The 19,732-nt window shown below is 60.5% G+C and overlaps 8 protein-coding genes across 8 annotated transcripts; 5 read left to right on the top strand and 3 right to left on the bottom strand.

Annotated features, from left to right (window-relative positions):
- Positions 1 to 2,067: 2,067 nt before the first annotated feature.
- On the bottom strand, positions 2,068 to 3,915 carry ENH_00070930 (hypothetical protein, conserved; the record flags this gene model as incomplete). Its single annotated transcript, XM_013577526.1, has 6 exons — positions 2,068 to 2,130; positions 2,257 to 2,362; positions 2,600 to 2,676; positions 2,887 to 2,950; positions 3,090 to 3,171; positions 3,828 to 3,915. 6 exons carry the CDS (start codon positions 3,913 to 3,915, stop codon positions 2,068 to 2,070), a joined length of 480 nt encoding a protein of 159 aa, XP_013432980.1.
- Positions 3,916 to 4,663: 748 nt separating this feature from the next.
- ENH_00070920 (hypothetical protein, conserved) lies at positions 4,664 to 5,452 on the top strand (the record flags this gene model as incomplete). The annotated part of the gene is made up of 2 exons (XM_013577525.1): positions 4,664 to 4,852; positions 5,153 to 5,452. The coding sequence occupies 2 exons, from the start codon at positions 4,664 to 4,666 to the stop codon at positions 5,450 to 5,452; spliced, it is 489 nt and encodes a 162-aa protein (XP_013432979.1).
- A 176-nt stretch (positions 5,453 to 5,628) lies between these two features.
- Positions 5,629 to 7,839, top strand: ENH_00070910 (hypothetical protein, conserved; the record flags this gene model as incomplete). Its single annotated transcript, XM_013577524.1, is given in 7 exon segments — positions 5,629 to 5,727; positions 5,814 to 5,942; positions 6,325 to 6,390; positions 6,455 to 6,824; positions 6,895 to 7,139; positions 7,143 to 7,320; positions 7,709 to 7,839. Coding segments are annotated over 7 exon segments (1,218 nt in total).
- Positions 7,840 to 8,730: 891 nt separating this feature from the next.
- Positions 8,731 to 9,567, bottom strand: ENH_00070900 (hypothetical protein; the record flags this gene model as incomplete). The annotated part of the gene is made up of 1 exon (XM_013577523.1): positions 8,731 to 9,567. The coding sequence occupies one exon, from the start codon at positions 9,565 to 9,567 to the stop codon at positions 8,731 to 8,733; it is 837 nt and encodes a 278-aa protein (XP_013432977.1).
- A 211-nt stretch (positions 9,568 to 9,778) lies between these two features.
- On the top strand, positions 9,779 to 11,207 carry ENH_00070890 (hypothetical protein; the record flags this gene model as incomplete). Its single annotated transcript, XM_013577522.1, has 6 exons — positions 9,779 to 9,899; positions 10,085 to 10,155; positions 10,282 to 10,378; positions 10,550 to 10,757; positions 10,817 to 10,943; positions 11,037 to 11,207. The coding sequence occupies 6 exons, from the start codon at positions 9,779 to 9,781 to the stop codon at positions 11,205 to 11,207; spliced, it is 795 nt and encodes a 264-aa protein (XP_013432976.1).
- Positions 11,208 to 13,024: 1,817 nt separating this feature from the next.
- On the top strand, positions 13,025 to 15,618 carry ENH_00070880 (Chromosome I, complete genome, related; the record flags this gene model as incomplete). The annotated part of the gene is made up of 2 exons (XM_013577521.1): positions 13,025 to 14,429; positions 14,609 to 15,618. 2 exons carry the CDS (start codon positions 13,025 to 13,027, stop codon positions 15,616 to 15,618), a joined length of 2,415 nt encoding a protein of 804 aa, XP_013432975.1.
- Positions 15,619 to 17,169: 1,551 nt separating this feature from the next.
- ENH_00070870 (N-acetyltransferase 5, putative) lies at positions 17,170 to 18,224 on the bottom strand (the record flags this gene model as incomplete). The annotated part of the gene is made up of 2 exons (XM_013577520.1): positions 17,170 to 17,552; positions 18,050 to 18,224. The coding sequence occupies 2 exons, from the start codon at positions 18,222 to 18,224 to the stop codon at positions 17,170 to 17,172; spliced, it is 558 nt and encodes a 185-aa protein (XP_013432974.1).
- A 907-nt stretch (positions 18,225 to 19,131) lies between these two features.
- On the top strand, positions 19,132 to 19,732 carry ENH_00070860 (hypothetical protein, conserved; the record flags this gene model as incomplete). Its single annotated transcript, XM_013577519.1, has 1 exon — positions 19,132 to 19,732. A coding segment is annotated over one exon (601 nt), but the record flags the coding sequence as incomplete, so codon positions are not given.

Genomic DNA, 19,732 nt, shown 5'->3' with positions numbered 1-19,732 from the left:
CCCCGCCGCCGCCCCCCCCGCTGCTGCTGCTGCTGCTGCTGCTGCTGCTGCTGCTGCTGCGTCTGCAGCTGGCGTCGTCGCAGCAGCAAGGCACGGAGACAGTCTCCTCCAGCAAACAAGCCAGCCGCTCGTACAGCAGCGGCTGCTGCAGCGCGTCGACTTGGGCCCTGCGTTCCCAGGCGCGGAGTCTGCGGCAGTCTCCTGCAACAGTGCGTGGGCAGCTGCAGCAAGGAGCAGCAGCAGCAGCAAGCAGCGCGGAAGCTGCTGCTGCTGCGCTGCTGCGGCCCCCCGCAGCAGCAGCAGCCGCCCGCGAAGAGGAAGCAGCAAACGGCATGAAAAACGAACACGCCTGGTGAGCAGCCAGAGACGAAGACAGCGACATGCTGCCTCCCGAACTCTTCGCAGACATCTTCTGCTGCTGCTGCTGCTGCTGCTGCTGCTGCTGCTGCTGCTGCTGCTGCTGCTGCTGCTGGTCAGGGCTGCGGCTGGCGCGGGCGCTGCTGCTGCTGCTGCGGGCAACGCAGAAGGCCGAAGCAGCAAGCCGACGCCCTGCTGCTGCAGCCCTGCCTGCTGCAGCAGATTAGGGTTTAGGGTTTGGCGCTGAGGGTTTGGCGGCTGGGGTTGAGGCTGTTTGTGGCTGCTTCGGGACTGCGAAGGCCACCCCCAAAACTCAGCTTGCTGTGGCAGTCAGTCGCTGACTCAGCTGCTGCTGCTGCTGCTGCTGCTGCTGCTGCTGCTGCTGAAGACAGCGTGTCGTTGCTGCTGCTGCAGCCTCCAGTGTACATACAGCGCAGCACAGCAGGTCTCCCTCCCGTCAATGAACAGCCAAAGTGATCTACCAAAGGAACCGGAGTTAAATGCATGCTTGAATTCGCCAGCAGCAGCAGCAGCTGCTGCAGCAGCTGCTGCTGCTGCCGCTCCAGTAACCGCAGCAGCAGCAGCGCAGCGGCTGGTCACGCCGAGACAGCCCCAATCCTGGAGCTGCTGAGGATCTTTTACACTTTTAATTAATTTATCTTCAGAATTAAATCAAATTTAAACATTTATTCTCCTGCTGCTCTTGTGTCTCACGCGCCTGCCACTCGAAACCTCTCCCGAGCAGCAGCAGCAGCAGCAGCAGCCGAAGCAGCAGCAGCACGTGGCAGTTCAGGCGTCTTAGGCCCTTCCTTAGAGCAAACCAGAAACAACTGCTGCTCTTCAAGACTTCGCTGCTGCTGCTGCTGCTGCTGCTGCAGCAGCAGCGCAGCAGCAGCACCGCACGGGCTGCCTGGCCACTGAACAGGGCTGACGAGCCTGAGTCTCGGGGTGCAGCAGCTGCTTAAGCAGCAGCTTAACTTCTAATAAATGAATAAATAACAAATAAATAATAAATAAATAAATATTAAAACGCATGCAGCAGCAAATTATCTCAAAATAAAATTAAAAACCGCACGTTCTGGAGCCCAGCCCGCGACTCCGCGGGGAGGGGGGCCCCCCCAACACCAGTGGGGGCCCCCAGCAGCAATGGGGGCCCCCAGTAGCAATGGGGGCCCCCCCAGCAGCAATGGGGGCCCCCAGCAGCAATGGGGGCCCCCAGCAGCAATGGGGGCCCCCATTGTTTCTTCCTGCGGCGGGTTTGCTGCATCTGTAAATGACCTGAGGGCCCCTGCTGCCCACACGCTACCTGCTGCAGCAGCATCAGCAGCAGCAGCAGCAGCTGCTGCTGCTGCTGCTAGCCTCCTGCTGCTACCAGTGGCTGCCGCGGCAGCTGCAGCCCTCCCGCGTAAGCTCTATACATCTCCCCCCGTCTCCAGGGCCTCCTCAATAGGACTTACCCAAACAAAAGGGGCCCCCTAGGGGCCCCTGGGGGGCCCCGGGGGGCCCCCTAGGGGCCCCTGGGGGGCCCCGGGGGGCCCTGGGGCCCCCCTGTGGGCCCCCGGGGGGCCCCGGAGGGCCCCTAAGGTCCCCTCTAGGGGGCCCCAGGAGGCCGCCTAGAGGGAGCCCTTCGGGCCTCTGGGGGGCCCCATGGGGGCCCCCAGAGGGCCCCCAGGAGGCCCCCAGGGGGCCCCCAAATGAGGTGTTGTGGAATCAGTTTTTGTGGACGACGAAGTCGAATTCGAGGCCGTAGACTCCGACGCTTTGGTTTGCGGCCTGCGAAGCGTACGCACACCGTTGGCTGCTTGCTGCGCTGCTGCTGCTGCTGCTGCTGCTGCTGCTGCTGCTGCTGCTGCTGCTGCTGCTGCTGCTGCTGAGGGGCTGCAGTTTGGCAGCAAATACCTCGTCAAAGTCCGCCCAGTCCTCGGCAATGTCTGCTTCTTCAAAAACACTTTTGGGGCCTTTTATGGCGCAGCCAGTTGTGGGGGTCCAGTGGGTGGGCTCCACGCTGTACGTACACCGCAGCAGCAGCAAACTCAAACGCCAGTTTACTTAAGCTGCTGCTGCTGCGCTGCTGCTGCTGCTGCGCTGCTGCTGCTGCTGCGCTGCTGCTGCTGCTGCGCTGCTGCTGCTGCTGCGCTGCTGTTGCTGCTGCGCTGCTGCTTCTGCTGCGCTGCTGCTGCTGCTGCGCTGCTGCTGCTGCTACGCTGCTGCTGCTGCGCTGCTGCTGCAGCGGAGAGCTGACCCGCGGCATTCGAAAGAGATGATGGGCACGAACTGTCCGCTGTCTGCTGCTGTGTAGGGCCTCGTGACTCCCTTAACCTGCAGCAGCAGCAGCAGCAGCAGCAGCAGAGAGCAGCAGCAGCAGCAGCAAAGAGCAGCAGCAGCAGCAGCAAGAGGCAAAAGAAGCAGATGAAGAGAGTCGGAGGAAAGCAGTCGGGGGACACCCCTTGCTCGCGTGCAGCAGACAGTCACTCTATAAGCCTCAAACCCTAAACCCTAAACCCTAAACCCTAAACCCTAAACCCTCACGTGTTCTACGTTGATTGTCGCCGCATGTTTGCTGCCGCCGAAGCGAATGACCAAGTTGGCGGTCCTGCAGCAGCAGCAGCAGCAGCAGCAGCAGCAGCAGCGTCCGGGCCCCCGGGAAGCAGCAAAAGAGAACTTTAAAAGCCCACTTCAAGCAGCAGCAGCAGCAGCAAACCAAAAAAACCCAAACCCTCATTTGCTGCTACCCGCGGCTGCCAGGAATCTCCAAAACTTCTGCAGCAGAAAGAGTAACTCCTTTCTTTTCTTCTGTGCCTCCCGCCTGTGTCACTGCGCACAAACAAAACCCCACACCCACAAATTGGGTTTTGGGGCCCCCGGGGGGCCCCGGGGGCCCCCAGGGGGCCCCCAGGGTACTGGGGGGCCCCCTGGGGGCCCCCAGCACCATTGGGGGGCCCTAAGACCCGTCGGCGCCTGGAGAGACTCGGGGAGGCCCCTTGGGGGCCCTCTCAAGGGCCTCCAACACAGTGGGGGCCCCTACACTGCCTGGGGCCCCTTGGGGACCCTTAAAACCCCTTGGGGCCCCTTAGGGCCCCTTGGGACCTGTAGGGGCCCCTACGGGCCCTTTAAGACCCCTAGGGGCCCCTTAGGACCCCTAGGGGCCCCTTGGGGCCCCCTGGGGGCCCCTGAAGACTGTGGGGCCCCTGTGGGAGTCTCGAAGGCCCGTGAGAAGTGTGGGGTTTTAAAAAGCAGAAAAAGCTGCTGCTGCAGGTGGGGCCCCCTGGGGTGTACAGACACCTGGCGCGGGAGGCGGGGTTTGCTGCAGCAGGCTGGTGGAGGTGAACGGGAGGCGATTTGGGGTCAATTTGGATTATTTTTGGGATTTATTTTATTAATTTTATTGATTTTATAAATTTTATTTATTTTAAATTTAAAAATTAAAAAAAAGATGAAAAATAATGCAAGTTCGAGAGAAAAAGACCCACCGTCGATGTTCCAGGTGTAGTCCGCCGGGAACTCAATTGCCTCCACGTTCTCCAGGTCGGCCTTCATGCGCAGCAGCAGCCGCACCATCTTCACAATTTGCTGCTGCTGCTGCTGCTGCTGCTGTTGCTGCTGCTGCTGCGGCTGCTGCTGCTGCTGCTGCTGCTGCTGGTGTTGCTGGTGAGGTTTTTCGTGTGCAGCAGTGGCTGCTGCTGCTGTTTGTGTTGCTCTGCTGCTGCTGCTGTTCGTGCACAGCTGCTGGCACTGCTGCTGGCCCTGCTGTCCTTGCTGCAGCTGCTGCTGCAGGTCCTGCTGCTGCTGCTGCTGCTGTCTTTGGCGGCTGCGGACTCACGCGCGTCCCGCTGCTTGAGCTGTCTGTACACTTGAAAAGAGAGTATTTGGAAGCAAAAAAAAGCAAAGATAAATTAAAACTTTAATTCTTTTTTTAATTTTTGCTGCTGCTGCTGCTGCTGCTGCGCTGCAGCCCCTTGAGTTCTGCTGCATGCAGCAGCTTGGGGCTGTCAGGGCTGCAGTTCTTTTGCTGCAGGGCCAAATAAAATAAATAAAAATAAATAAACTTGGGGTTTTCTTTTTGCTGCTGCTTGCTGCAACAACTGCTTTGCTGCAGCTTGCTGCTGCCGCCCGCAGGCTGCTGCTGCTGCTGCTGCTGCTGCTGCGGCGCCTGGAAATGGCCTCTGTTGCTGCAGCGCAGCAGAGCGGAGCAGCAGCATAACATCTCCAGCAGTGTTCTCCCCTCCTCCTCCTCCCCGCCGCCGCCGCCGCCGCCGCTGCTGCTGCTGCTGCTGCTGCTGCTGCTGCTGCTGCTGCTGCTGCTGCTATGGGGGGCGAGGCGGAGGCCGCGGGCGCGGGCCGCCCCAGAGACCCCTCGCCCGAAATTCGCTTTCGAAATTATGTCCCGAAAGACCCGAAGCTGCGGCAGTTTTGTTTGCCGCGGCCTTCAGTGGAGGAGTTGGAGAAGCAAATAGCCAAGGAGGCCCAGGAAGCAGTCCAGGCTGCCAAGGAGGAGGTGAGAACTGCTGCTGCTGCTGCTGCTGCTGCTGCTGCTGCTGCTGCGGGCCGCGTGCGTGCTCCACGCCGGCTGCTGCGAAAACGCGGGCGAAAACGGCTTTCTGCTGCTGCTGCTGCTGCTGCTGCTGCTGCGGTGCGCGCCGGCTTCTGGAGTCGCGCGGGGGCCGGGGAGCGGGCTGTGCTGCACTGACACGGCTTGCGGAGCTTTTGCTTCTTTTAAAATGTTTTAAAATACTTTTAAAATACTTTTAAAACACTTTTAAAATACTTTTGAAATGCTTTTGAATTACTTTTACAGGACATTCTGTCGCAAGTGGTGCCGCGGCGGCCCAACTGGGACTTGAAGCGCGACGTGGAACGAAAGATAACAATTCTTTCGAGAAGAACTGACAAAGCAATAGTGCAACTAATAAGAGAAAAGATCGAGCAGAACAAAAAGGCGAAGGAGCTGGCCGGCGCGGAAGGGGTCGGAAAGAAAGATTTCGAAACTGCCACGGAACACCTCTCGAAAGAGGAAATTGAACTCGGCCAGACCGTCATGAACGCAATGAACGAAATGGACGAAATCGATGACTTCGATGAGGAAGAAGAAGCGTAGATTTAATTAACTGTTTGCATTCAAAGGCGCTTTTTAGAGTGCCGCGTGCGCCGCAGTTTCAGGTGTACAGGCAGCTCCGTTCAAGTTTCGCGCGCCGGCTGGCGCAGGCGGCGGAAGCGCCGTTGATCTTCCACCAGTTTTGTTTTCCTTTGCATTTTTGTTGAACTCCAAACAAAATGAGTCTCAGAGTTTTGCTGATCAGTTGGTTTCTGGGCGCTTTCCGCGCGAAAGGCGGCCGCGCGCAAGAAGCCGGCTACGACAGGAAAGCGCTGCAGGTTCGCGCGATCTCGAAGCAACTTCAGCAAACTTTTGCGAAACTTCCGCGAAATTTAAATAATAATTTCATAATAATTCTTTTTAGAGTCTCACGGAGTTTCGCCAACTCCACAGAAAGACAGTCGACGGCCGTTTGTGCGCCGCGGCCTTCGTGCAAGACGGCCGGACATACACGGACTGCACGGCAGTGCGGAACCCCGAGGGCGTTTCGGGTGTGTTTCTCGAGCCCTTTGCTGCTGCTGCTGCTGCTGCTGCTGCTGCTGCTGTTGCTGCTGCTGCTGCTGCTGCTCGTGGCTCACGAACGAAACCCGCACAGGCCGGGAGTGGTGCTACGTAGAAGTTCAACTTTTGGGCAAAGGCACCCGCGACTGGGACTACTGCCAAGGTGGGGGAGCCTGGGGCGCTTAGCAGCAGCACTTTCTGCTGCTGCTGCTGCTGCTGCTGCTGCTGCTGCTGCTGCTGGTGAGCAGCAGGACTTTTGTGGATTTTCGCTCCCAAAACTTCAGAAGTTGTCAACTACGAGGCTGTGCGCGTGGCCTTTCGGTAACTTTGCAAAAGAGCTGCTGAGGAAGCTGCTGCTGCTGACTTTTTTCCAGAGACATTGCAAGAAAGAAAACAGAAGAAATGAAGACTGCTGCTGCATTTTTCCTGGCCCAGGAGCAGTGAGAGCTGTCGATACACCCCAGCCCCGCTGCTGCACTCACCTGCTGCTGCTGCTGCTGCTGCTGCTGCTGCTGCTGCAGGCGGCTGCGGGCGACTTTGCGGAAGCACGAAGAGGTAAGGGGGGTTTGCTGCAGCAGCAGAGGGTTTGCTGCTGCAGCGCAGCCGCAGCTGTGCCTCGCAGCTCCTGCTGCTGCTGAGCGCATGCAAAGAGTTCAAGAAATCCTCGGGGGGGCCCCCAGGGCCCTGGAGGAGCTTCGGGGGGAACTTTCGAAGTTGCTGCTGCAGCAGGGGATGAGTGCGGAGTTGGCAGCAGCAGCAGCAAGAGACGCGGCTGCTGGCAGCAGCAGCAGCAGCAAGTTTTCCTGCGGCGGTGAGTCTGGCCTTTTTCCAATTTGCGGCCAAGTGCAACTCGGCTGCTGCAGCGCTGCGAGGCTACGAAGAAGAAGTAAGTTGCTGCTGCTGCTGCTGCTGCTGCTGCTGCTGCATGCAAGCTGCTGCTGCAGCCAACGGCCGACGGGCTGCGGGCCACGATCTACAGCAACGCGGCCTTCGGGGGGCCCCCCGCGGCCTTCCAGGACTTCCCCACAGTGGACTTCGAGGCCCGCGGGCTGTACCCTTTTGGGGGGGCCCCCCTGGGGGCCCCCGGACTGTACCCTTTTGGGGGGGCCCCCCTGGAGGCCTTTTCCGTTCGCTGGGAGGGCTTTTTGCAAATTCAACTTTCCGAAACTTTCCGAATCTTCACTGTTGCTGACTGTGGGGCCCGAGTCTTCCTCGACGACTCTCCGATTCTGGTGGACCGCATGCAAGTTCCCGCAGCAGCAGCAGCAGCAGCAGCAGCAGCAGCAGCAGCAGCAGAGCCGGAGAAGCCGCTGCCGCCGCTGCCGCCCTCGGGCTTCACCGGGGTCGCCAAAGTCTTTTCAAGTCCGCAGGTGAGAAAGGGTTTTGTTTATTTATTTTATTTTATTTTATTTTATTTTATTTTATTTTATTTTTAATTTATTTTATTTTTTTGTTTTAAAATTCTTCTCGAAACAGGAACTGAAGGCGGGACGCAAATACCGACTCAAAGTTGAATACTTCCACCTCGCCTCCCACAAATTCAAGAACCCGGATTCCGTCCGACTTGAAACCCTAAACCCTAAACCCTAAACCCTAAACCCTAAACCCTAAACCCTAAACCCTCAGCACTAAAGCCTAAAGCCTAAACACTAACCACGAAGCCTTAAACACCAAATCTGAACACTTAGCACCAAACTCTAAGCGCGAAACCCTAAACCCTAAACCCTAAACCCTAAACCCTAATTCGTGGTTTGCAGGCGCGCATGATGCTGGGGTGGACTTCCGCGACTGTGCCCGAGCAGCCAATTCCAGCAGCAAATCTTTTCCAAAGTGACTCTCCGCCGCTGCTGAAGCTGGGGGGCCTCCCGGGGGGCCCCTTTGACTTGTAAGTGCATGCAGCAGCAGCACGGGGGCCCCTTTTGCTGCAGCTGCTGCTGCTGTACCCTCAGGGCCTCCCTCGAAGATGGCCAACTGGCCTTTTCAGATTCTTCTCAGCATTTCCTTGCAGATGTTCCTGCACTCTACCGCGGGCTGCTGCTGCTGAGGGCCCCCAGGGGGGCCCCCAGCCCTCCCCTCCGCTTCGAGGCCTCTGCCCAAAGTACCCTTTTCGTCGCCCTCCCCAGGGGGGCCCCGGGGCCCCCGGGGCCCCTGGGGGCCCCCGGGGCCCCAGGGGCCCCCGGGGCCCCGGGGGCCCCCGGGCCCCCACCTTTTTCCCACCCTGGCTTCCAACCCCTCAAGTTCGCACATGTGGATAATACCATTAGCGTCTACACCGCAACCTCCAGAGACGTAAGTACCCACACCACCACTTGGGGGCCCCCTGGGGGCCCCCGGGGGGCCCCCAGGGGCCCCGGGGGGCCCCCAGGGGCCCCGGGGGGCCCCCAGGGGCCCCGGGGGGCCCCCAGGGGGGCCCTCAAGAGAGCGGCTCGCCAGGAGGGTCTCCTAGGCGGGTGGGCCCCAAGGGGGCCCCTAAGGGGCCCCCCAGAGGGGCCCCCAGGGGGGCCCTCGTGGCTAGCGCAAGCGCATCCGGTGTTGCTGCTTCTGTTGCTGCTGCTGCTGCTGCTTCTGCTGCTGTTGCTTCTGCTGCTGCTGCTTTTGAATTGGAGTGAGTTTCAGGCCAAGGCGACGGAGCAGCAGTTCTTCAGCCTTTACAGCAGCAAAACCTTGCCGGGAATGATAGCTTTTGCTGTTCCTCCAGGTTCGGTTTTGCTGCTCTCGGCCTTTCTGAGCTTTCCCGTGCATGCATCTGCTGCTGCTGCTGCTGCTGCTGCTGCTGCTGCTCAGGGGTCCCCTTTTTTGTCTTTTTCCAGCCCCTGAGGTCCCCCGCCCACTCCTGCGAAGGAACTGCTGCTGCTGCTGCTGTGTCGCTGCCGCGGTCCGCGACTTTCGAGTCTTGCTCTCAGTCCTCTGCAGTCTCCGGTGAGCTTCTGCTGCTGCTGCTGCTGCTGCTGCTGCTGCTGCTGTGGGTGCTCAAGCTGCTGCTGCTGCAGCAGCTGCTCAAGCTGCTGCCGCTGCAGCTCCTCAACCTGCTGCCGCTGCCGCTGCCGCTGCCGCTGCTGCTGCTGCTGCTGCTGCTGCTGCCGCTGCTGCTGCTGCTGCTGCTGCTGCTGCTGCGGAGCCCATGGGTGCGCTGCAGCGCAGCACGACTGCGCCGCGGGCCTCGCGGGCCTCAACTTGGACCTGCCCTTCGGCAGCTGGCGAACAGCGCCTGGCCGCGGCGCCGGCGAGCAGCTGATGGTGGCTTTCAAAGTCCCCGTCGAGATCTGGGAGCTCCAGGTCCGCTGCTGCTGCTGCTGCTGCTGCTGCTGCTGCTGCTGCTGATGGTGCTGTTGCTGCTGCTGCTGCTGCTGCTGGTGGTGCTGTTGCTGCTGCTGCTGCTGATGGTGCTGTTGCTGCTGCTGCTGCCGATGGTGCTGTTGCTGCTGCTGCTGCTGACGGTGCTGTTGCTGCTGCTGCTGCTGAGGGTGGTGCTGCTGCTGCTGTTGAGCCTGGGCGTGCGTCCCTGCTGCGCGTGCATTGGCTTTGCTGCTGCAGTTCAAGACTCTGGACGACCCCCTGACTTGGCCCACAGAGATCGCCGTCGAGTTCCCAGGTGAGCAGCGCTGCAGCAGCAGCATGCGCTTGCTGCTGCGCACGAGCGCTGCTGCAGCAAGCGCATAGCAGCAGCATGCGCTTGCTGCAGCGCTGCTGCAGCGCTGCTGCAGCAAGCGCATGCAGCAAGCGCATGCAGCAAGCGCATGCAGCAAACGCATGCAGCAAACGCATGCAACAAGCGCATGCAGCAAGCGCATGCAGCAAACGCATGCAGCAAACGCATGCAGCAAACGCATGCAGCCCCACTGGCTGCCCGCAGGCCTGCAGGAAAGCCACAAGTTCGCAGTGCGGCCCGGAGACCACAGCTACCAGTTTGCCCCCAAAGTGGTGCGGGGGGTGCTGCTGCGGATAACAGGTGGGTTTTTGTCTTGGGAAATTTGCAAAGTTGAATTTGCAAACTTTTTCAAATTCAACTTTTCAAATTCAACTTTTCAAATTCAACTTTGCAAATTCAACTTTTCAAATTCAACTTTTCAAATTCAACTTTGCAAATTCAACTTTGCAAAGTCCACAAAGTCTGAACTTCGCAAAACCAAACAGGCAAAAGGTCCCTAGACACCTCGGCGGGCACGGGGGGCTCTCTCGCCTTCATTGGAGTGCCGTGCGTGCAGGTAAGCAGCAGCAGCAGCAGCAGCAGCAGCAGCAGATGCTGCTGCTGCAGCAGCAGCAGCAGGTGCTGCTGCTGCAGCAGCAGCAGCAGCAGCAAAGGTTCACGGCGAATTAATGGCGTTTTGCAGAAAAAAGAGCCGGAAGAAGAAAAAGAAAAATACGACGAAGTCAAAATTGTGTTTGGAGAATCAGTTTCGGGTTTTGTGCCGGCGGGGTTTCAACAAGGTGGGAGTTTGGGTGGAAAGCAGCAGAAAAAGTGTCAAACGGAAGCAAATTTGAAGCAAATTTGAATCAAATTTGAAAATAAAGATCGAAAAATGGAAATAAATGCAAAATAAAGATAATTAATTGAAAAAAACGGAAAGTTTTCGAATTATTTTCCCAAATCGAGTGCAGATGACGGATCGCCGAAGGCCGCGCACTTCCCGTTCGCCTTCGGCTGGGACCACCGCGCGGTGTCTGTACACCCCAAAGACTGCAGCAGCAACTTGCTGCTGCAGCGCAGCGGCGTTTCTTTTCCGCAGCAAAACTGCACTGCAGCAGAACTTTGTTCTCCCCTGATTGACTGCGACTACCCGAACGGCTGGTCCATAGACATGCGCTCGTGAGCCTAAACCCTAAACCCTAAACCCTAAACCCTAAACCCTAAACCCTAAACCCTAGGCTCGGCCAGTATCTCGTCACCGTCGAAGTGGGGGCCCCTTGTGGAGATCTGCTGCTCACAAACTTGAAAGTTAATGAAGTGTCTTTTGTGGCCAACGAGCTGCTGCATGCGGGCCAGTACACCAAGGTAGGTGTCTGTACACCCTGCAGCCCAGCCGCGCCCCACCTCCTGCTGCTGCTGCTGCTGCTGCTGCTGCTGCTGCTGCTGCTGCTGCTGCAGGTTGTGGGCCAGATCACCCTCACCTCCTCCCCCACGATACGGCTGACGTCAGACACGCGCGTCACTTTGCAAGCAGTTCATATTCAAAAGATTCGCCCCACAACGCAGCAGCAGCAGCAGCAGCAGCAGCAGCAGCAGCAGCAGGCAGAGCCCGTGACGCCTGTCAAATGACGGGCTGAAGGGCCTTTTGCTGCTGCTCCGCAGCAGACGACCCCACTCCTCATTTGGAGCAGCAAAAGGGGTCCTAGTTGAACTAAAACTTTATTAATTTAATTTAATTAAATGAAAGACTTCAACTCTAGCGATTCAGCGAGCCATAGCGAAGCCCCGAGGTGTCTGTACACCTCAGCGCCTGCTGCTGCACCCGCCAGTGGGCCCTTTTGCTTCCACTTCCTTTGCTGCTGCCAACAGCAGGCAAAGCAGTGCACGGGGGCCCCCAGGGGGGCCCCACAGGGGCCCCCAGGGGCCCCCAGGGGCCCCAGGGGCCCCATGGGGCCCCCCGGGGGCCCCAGCTGCTTGCAGCAATGCATGCATGGGTTGGGCTTGTGGGGTTATGGAGTGTCTGTACACCGCAGCGGGCAGGCAGCAGCAGCAGCAGCAGCGGCACGCGGCGAGAAGGTCTTAGGCGCGGACTTGAGGAGATTTGGTTTGTTGTTGCTGCAGCATTTTAATTTAAATAATTAAAAAGAATAAAAAGAATAATGAAAGACAAGTTCAGGAAGGAAGCGGCGGGCAGGCGGCGAGGGACTCGAGCGCTGGGGACTGCAGCAGCAGCAGCAGCAGCAGCAGCAGCAGTCGGGCGCTGCTGCTGCAGCAGACCTGCTGCTGCTCACCTGCTGCACTTTTCCGAAATCGACGGCTTTTTTGGAAGCAAATAATAAAATAAAAAGGAAAATGGAAAAGAAGAAAAAAGGGAAAAGGCGGAAGAGCCGTTTGCTGCCGCTCTCGAGACTCCGGCGCAGCGAGCAGCAGCAGCAGCAGCAGCAGCAGCAGCAGCAGCAGCTGGCTGACCGCTGCCGCCGGACGGCGGACCAGCTGTGGGGGCTGCGGGGCGAAAAAGCCGAAAAAACTGCAGAAATGGAAAATAAAAGTTGAAATAAAAAACAAAATAAAATAAAAAATAAAAAGCGGAAGCAAAAAGGTGTTTGGAGCTGCTTCTCCCTGCAGAAGGCCGTCGGCAGCAGCAGCGAACCGGAGGGTAGCCACAGCAGCAACTTCAGCAGCAGCAGCAGCAGCAGCAGCAGCAGCAGCAGCAGCAGAAGCAGCTCGGGCACATCTTCTTCAAGCTGCTGCGTCATCTTCTGCTTTATCTGTTCCTTACTCGAGGCCGCTGCTTCCACCAGCAGCCGTCGGGCTCGCGCCGCGCAGATTAGGGTTTAGGGTTTAGGGTTTAGGGTTTAGGGTTTGCGGTTTCTCCGAGGCCCCGTCGACTCAGCGGCGCCCAACGCCTCCTCGCCTGCTCTCCCTCTTCGTTTGCATGCAGTTAGCTGCCTCCAGGGCTTAGGGTTTAGGGTTTAGGGTTTAGGGTTTGCCGCCAAACCCTCGACTCGCCGCCCCCGACAAATCGACAGCAGCAGCTAAACCCTCAAACCCTCACAAACCCTCCCCAATTCCTTTCTTTTCTTTTTCCTCTTTGCTGCGCTCTGCTGCGCTGCGGTGTACGTACACTGCGGAGAAGCCTGCCAGCTGCCTGCAGCAGCTCGCGCCCCACTGCAGCAGCAGCCGCGGCGCCGCCTGCCCGTGCTGCTGCTGCTGCTGCTGCTGCTGCTGCTGCTGCTGCTGCTGCTCCACCTGTCCTCTCCTGCCCCCACCTCCCCACACCCTATGAAGCCCCTCAGCAGCAACGAGTTCTTCTCAGACCCTCCCAGGCCTCGTGGCAGCAGCAGCAGCAGCAGCAGCAGCCGTATTTTAGCTCTTGCTGCAGCAGAGGCACGCCCAGCAGCAAACCCTAAACCCTAAACCCTAAACCCTAAACCCTAGCCTCCAAAATGGATATGTCTCGGGTTCAGGTCCTGGACTCAGAGGGCCTCTTCACCCCCACTGTGCCTCTCTCTCCTCTCTACGCAGTTAGCAGCAGCATGAACGCCACTGCTGCTGCTGCTGCTGCTGCTGCTGCTGGGCCCTTAGGGGCGCAGCAGCAGCAAGGGGGCCCCCCCGCCTGCTTCGTGCTGCCGGAGCGCTGGGGCCTCATGAGGGGCCCCCTAACCCGTCGGGTTTCTAACAGAGATGCAGCAGAGAAGCAGCAGCAGCAGCGGTCGCAGCAGCAGCAGCAGCAGCGGCAGCAACAGCAGCTGCAGCAGCTGCACCAGCAGTTCGCAATGCTGGCGACTAAAAGAACCGAAATAAACATCCAGAGGAAGCAGCAGCAAAACGTGCTTCGGCCCAAAATGCCTGCACAAGACAGGCAGCAGCAGCAGCAGCAGCAGCAGCAGCAGCAGGTTCTCCTGCAGCACAAGGCGCGCATCCAGCAGCACATGCAGCAGCAGCAACAACAGCAGCAGCAGCAGCAACAGCACATACGCGCCATGAACGCCAAACAACTGAAGGAGCAGTTTCTTCATCAGCAGCAGCAGCTTCTCAAGAAGCAGCAGCAGCAGCAGCAACAGCAGTTGAAACAACGACAGCAGCAGGCGCAATTGGCCCTGCTGTCGCAACGGCAGCAAGAACAGCAGCAGCAGCAGCAGCAGCAGCGGCTGCAGTACGCGCACCTGCAAGTGAGCAATGCACAGCAGCAGCGAGCGCAGCAATGGCATATTCAGCAGCAGCAGCCGCAGCAGCAGCAGCAGCAACAAATGAAGCAGCAGCAGCAGCAGCAGCGTGAGTTGCCGCTGCAGCAAGATGAGCCCAAAGACTGCCAGGGCCCTCTGGCGGCTGCTGCTGAGGGAGAGAGCGCAGCTGCGGCGCTGCAGTCTTCGACGAGGACTGTTCAGCAGCAGCAGCAGCAGCAGCAGCAACAGCAGCAAGAGCAGCAGCAGCAGCAGCAGAAGCAAAAGCAGCAGGAGGGGCCGCAGCCCAGGGCTTCACTGGCCGAGGGGCTAGTCAAGCGGGTGCAGCAGCAGCAGCAGCAGCCGCAGCAGCAGCGGGAAAGGGGCGCGAAGCAACTGGCGTCGTCTCCGAGCGCGCGGCCGCGCAGCAAGTGCAGCAGCAGCAGCAGCAGCAGCAGCAGCAGCAAGCGAGGGGAGGGGGAGGGTGGTCGCGGGAGCGGGGTCGCGAGCCCGAGCAGGCTGCAGGCAGCGCCAGTCACAGCAGCAGCAGCAGCAGCAGCAGCAGCAGCAGCAGCAGCAGCAGCAGCAGCAGCAGCAGCAGCAGCAGAAGCAGCAGCAGCAGCAGCAGCAGCAGCAGCAGCAGCAGCAGCAGCAGCAGCAGCAGCAGCAGCAGCAGCAGGGGGGCGGCGTGCGCGCCGGAAAGCACGCTGATAATAATAGACTACGACGACACTTTGCTGCCGACGAACTGGGTGGCAGTGCAGCACAAAGTGGGGCTGGGAGACGCAGTGCCTTGCTGGATGCAGCAGCAGCTGCAGCAGCTTTGCTGCTGCGTGCTGCAGACCCTCTCGCTGTGTCTTGCTGCAGGGCGGCTGTTTCTGGTGACCAACGCCAGCAGGGAGTGGGTCTGCAGGTCTGCGGGCAAGTTCATGCCGCTGCTGTGGCAGCAGCTGCAGCAGCAGCTGCAGCAGCAGCAAATAACTTTAGTTTCTGCCCGCGACCGGCTGCAGCAGCAGGGGCTGCCGCAGCGCCTCTGGAAGCTGCAGGTCTTCAGGGACATTGTTGCGGAGACCCTGGGGGCCCCCGGGGGCCCCGGGGGGCCCCCCGGGGGCCCCCGGGGGGCCCCCTGCTGCCTCCTTTCCATAGGAGATGGAGACGGAGAGAGAGATGCTTGTCTGGACCTCTGCAGCAGCTTTTCGAAAAACTTCGGCTTCTGCAAGTCCCTCAAGCTGCTGCCGCAGCCTTCTTGCGCCCAACTTGCTTCGCAGCATTTGCTGCTGCAGCAGGCCTTTGCTGACATTCTGCTGGTCTCTCAGAGCCTCGACATGACCATGCTGGACTACCACGCCGAAGCAGACTGCAGCAGCAGCAGCAGCAGCAGCAGCAGCAGCAGCAGCAGCAGCAGCAGCGGCGGCGGCGCCGGCGGCGGCCAGCAGCAGCAGCAGAAGCTGCCCGTGCTCGCCCAGGCGATGCCACTCGGCCAAAAGCAACACGCGCTCCCGGACGCGCAGGCGCTGCAGCAGCAGCAGCAGCAACAGCACTTGCTGCAGCAGCAGCAGCAGCAGCAGCAAAGACAAGAGACAGCTGCTGCCAAACACGCAGCAGAAGAGGAGGCCCTTGTGTCCGGGGGGCCCCACGGCGAGCTGCTGCGCGACTGCAGCCGCCCGCAAGACGCCGCCGGGAAGCTGCAGCAGAAGCTGCTGCTGCCAGCAGCAGCAGCAGCAGCAGCAGCAGCAACAGCAGCAGCAGGAAACACAGATGAGTTCATTGACCAAATCAGCGCAGAACTCTCGCAGCTGCAAAGCAGACTGCCTCTAGGGGGGGCCCCCCAACCTGAAGCGCCCCTACCCGCTCATTTATTAAGAGATCAAAACTAAAGGGGGCCCCCAGGGGGGCCCCCAAGGGGGCCCCCAAGGGGGCCCCGAGAGGGGCCCCCAGGGGCCCCCTCCTGGGGCCCCCTCTGGGGGCCCCCAGAAGGGGCCCCCCCCTCTAGGGGCCCCTTTCAAGGGGCCCCTTTAAGGGCCAAAAGGGCCCCTCAAAAGGGGCCTCCAAATGGGGCCCCCCGAAAGGGCCCCCAAAGGGGGGCCCCAAAAAAAACCCACAAAGGGAGGCCCCCAAAAGGGCTCCCAAAGGGGGGCCCCCCAAGGGGGGCCCCTGCAGAGCCAAAGTCCGGAGGCACCCCTTGGGGGCCCCCAAAGAGGGCCTCTTTGGGGGCCCCCTAATGGGGCTGCAGGGGGCCCCCACGGGTGGGGGCCCCCCGGGGGCCCCCTGGGGGCCCCCTGGGGGCCCCGTTTTATGTCTTCAAGCTGGGTACTCTTCAACAGCAGCTGCAGCCCTAAGTGCAGCAGAAACTACTTTAGATACAAGAGGGCTTAGGGGGCCCCTGCAGCGGGCAAGGACCTTTAAAGGGGCCCCAAGAGGGGCCCCTAGAAGGGGCCCCTCTTGGGGGCCTCTCAGGGGGCCCCCAAGGGGGCCCCCCGGGGGCCCCTTTTGAGGGGCCCCTCTCCCGTGGCTTGAGGGCCTCCTGACTCCATCTGGTGCTGCAGAGGCCCTCAAAAGCAGCAGCACCAGAAAAAGGGCACAAATAAGCCCTAAGGGGCTTCTCCAGGGGCCCTCTGGGGGGCCCCCTAGGGGCCCCTCCTAGGGGCCCCTAGGGGCTCCTCCTAGGGGCCCCCAAGGGGCCCCTCCTAGGGGCTCCTAAGGGGCCCCTTTTAGGGGCCCCTAAGGGGCCCCCCCTAGGGGGGCCCTAAGGGGCCCCCCATAGGGGCCCTCCTGAGAGGGGCCCCCAGGGGGCCCCCCCGAGGGGCCCCTCGTAGGGGCCCCTCTTAGGGGGCCCCCAGCGGCCTGCACAGGCCTTTTAGAAAGGGTCGGGAAGGGCCCCTTTGGGTACCTCAGGGGCCCCCCGTTGTCAAACAATATATCAGACAGCGCTTTGCTACGAAACTGTTACGAGTTGTCTACTGCAGCAGCAGCAGCAGCAGCAGCACTAGCAGCAGCAGCAGCAATAGCAGCAGCAGCAGCATTAGCAGCAGCAGCAGCAACGCGAGCAGCAGCAGTAGCGGCACGAGCAACGGCAGCGCCAACACGAGCAGCAGCAGCAGCACCCCTAGTAGCCGCAGCAGCAGCAGCAACGCTAGCAGCAGCAGCAGCAACGCTAGCAGCAGCAGCAGCAACACTGGCAGCAGCAGCAGGCCTATTGAGGCTTTTTTCTAAAATTGTAAATGGGTCCAAAACCGCCGCAGCCCCCAACAAACCCCCCCAATATAAGCTGCAGGGGGCCCCCCGGGGGCCCCCCGGGGGCCCCCCAGGGGCCCCCAGGGGGCCCCCCTGGGGTCTCTTGGGGGCCCTTTGGGGCCCCCTTTGGGGTCCCCCTCGGGGCCCCTCAGGGGCCCCCGAATTGTCTGTTGCTTTGCTGCCGAGGGTGCTGCTCAGCGTTTGCCCTTCCTGCGCCTGCCCCGCTCCTGCTGCTGCTGCTGCTGCTGCTGCTGCTGCTGCTGCTGCTGCTGCTGCTGCTGCTGCTGCAGCTGGTTGGCGGGGAAGAAGAGGCGCATGTCCAGCGCGTCTTCGGAGCCGCAGTAGTAGCCCTTGTTGGTTGCATGCACTCGGTAGCCTCTTTTCTGGTAGCAGCAAACAGCAGCAAAGTTGGAGACGCGCACGAAAAGGTCCAGGAAGCAGCACTTGTAGACGCAGCAGCAAACTGCTTCCAGCTGCTGCAGCAGCAAAGAAGCCACCCCACAGCCGCGGGCCTCGGGGGCCACCGACAGCGCCGTCAGGTGCCCGTGCCACTCGGGGCCCTCGCCCTCCACTTTCCCTGCAAGCCGCAGCAGCAGCAAACCCTTTGCTGCTGCAGCAGCAGCAGCAGCAGCAGCAGCAGCAGCAGCGGCGGCGGCGGCGGCGGCGCAGCGGGGGCGGCTGCGCAGGCGGCTGCAGCAGCTGGGGGTAAGAAGGCGGCAGCGACCGGCAGCAAACGCAGCAGCAGCAGCAGCAGCAGCAGCAGCAGCAGCAGCAGCAGCAGCAGCAGCAGCAGTGTGCTTTAGAGAGATACGTTCTTAAGCAGCAAATTAAAAGGAGAATATTCTTGCTGCTGCTGTCCAAAGACAAGGAAAGACCAAAAGGCACTAAAGTAGAAAAAGCCAAAAACACCGAAAAAGGCCAAAAAAAGACCAAAAAAAGACCAAAAAAAGATTTAAAAAAGATTTAAAAAAGATTTAAAAGGATAAAAAAGTAATGTAAAAGAATAAAAGAGAATAAAAGGAATTAAAACTGAAAAAAGGGACCAAAATGGACCAAAACGGAGTTGAAACGGACCTATGATGTAGCCGAGAAGGGCCCCATCGGGGGCCTCTGCAGCAAAACAAAGTTCGGGCCAAGAAGACAAATACTTGAAATAAAATGAAGACGAAAAAGTCTCCGTAAAACTGTCGCTGTTAATGGCCTCCAGGCGGTGCAGGTCGGCCGCAGTGAGCGGCCGCAGCAGCACCATCGCAGCAGCAGCAGCAGCAGCAGCAGCAGCAGCAGCAGCAGCAGCAGCAGCGGGAGCAGCAGCAGCAGCAGCGCAGCAGCAGCGGCGGCGGCGGCAGCTGCGGCGGCAGCGGGCAGGCCGGCGGAGGCGAGGGGCAGAGGTGCAGCTGACGCAGATTAAGAGGGGCTGCTGCTGCTGCTGCTGCTGCTGCTGCAGGGGGGGCGAGGGGCGAGAGAACAGGGGGAGAACAACAGCTGAGGAGGAGGAGGCAGCAGCTGCAGCAAACGGGAGATCCGCAGCAGCTGCAGCAGCGCAGCAGCAGCAGCAGCAGCAGCAGGGTGAGAAAGACAAGAGAGAACTTCTCTAGGGAAACACACAGACACCCGCCTCTGCAGAGCCTCTGCAGCAGCTCGAAATAGATTTAAATGAATAAAAACAAATAAATAAATTAATAAATAAATAAATAAATAAATAAGTGCCAAATAAAACAAAACATAAAGCTTGGGGGCCCCTGGAAGCGCCTAACGGCGAGACCCACAGGGCCCCGTACCCAGTACCCTGTTTGGGGGCCCCTGCATCAGGAAGCCGGGGGGCCCCCCTGGCTTCTTGGAAGCCTTTTGTTGTCTTCTCCTTTTAATTAATTTGTTTATTTTGATTTATTTGTTTGTTTTATTTCATTTGTTTGCATTTGCCTTAGCGCCAGCGCTGCAGCAACTCGGGGGCCCCCAGCAGCAGCGCGGGGGGGCCCCCGAACTGAGAAGGTACAAGAGCCCCTGGGGGCCCCCACTGGGCCCGTGGGAGCCTCGGGGGCCCCTGCTGCTGCAGCTGTGGGGCCCCCCGCTGCAGCCGCAGCAGCAGCTGCAGCAGCTTCGGCAGCAACTCACTGACGCGGGGCCCCCGAAGCCCCAGCAGCAGGCTCCGTGGCCCCATGGGGCCCCCGCCGAAGGGCCCCCGGCCGAAGAGCAGCAGCAGCAGCAGCAGCAGCAGCAGCAGGGAGGATCGGGAGGGCGGGGGGGGCCCCTGGGGCCCCTGGGGGCCCCCCGGGGCCCCCGGAAAGGGCCCCCACCAGGGGCCCCCCGTAGAAGAGTGTGAGGCCCCAGTGTCTGGCAGCTGCGACTGCCCGCCCCCTTTGAAGTTCTCAGTACCCCCTTTGACTGACCAGGGGGCCCCCGGGGGCCCCCTGGGGGCCCCCGGGGCCCCCTGGGGGGCCCTTCTTTGGGAGGCCCCCTACTCTTGTGGCAATCCTGCAGTGGAAAGGATTACAGGAGTCATAAGGTACTTCAACTCCGCTCCGAGGGGCCCCGAGGGTCACGTGAGGGCCCCCATGGGGGCCCTCACGGGGGCCCCCCGCTCCTCGGGGGCCCTCGGGGGGCCCCCCGGGGGGCCCCCCGGGGGGCCCCCCGGGGTTGTGGCTGAGGGGCCCCTCTCGTTGGACGGCGCAGGGGGATCTTCTTTGGAGCTCCGCCAGCGCAGCAGCAGCAGCAGCAGCAGCAGCAGCACGACTGGCGATTCGTCCGTCGCTGCTGCTC

Source organism: Eimeria necatrix, genomic scaffold, assembly GCF_000499385.1.
Source record: "Eimeria necatrix Houghton genomic scaffold, Enh_scaff691, whole genome shotgun sequence".
NCBI lineage: Eukaryota > Apicomplexa > Conoidasida > Eucoccidiorida > Eimeriidae > Eimeria > Eimeria necatrix.
The sequence above is the reverse complement of the archived record's forward strand: the minus strand, read 5'-3'. Positions and strand labels throughout refer to the sequence as shown.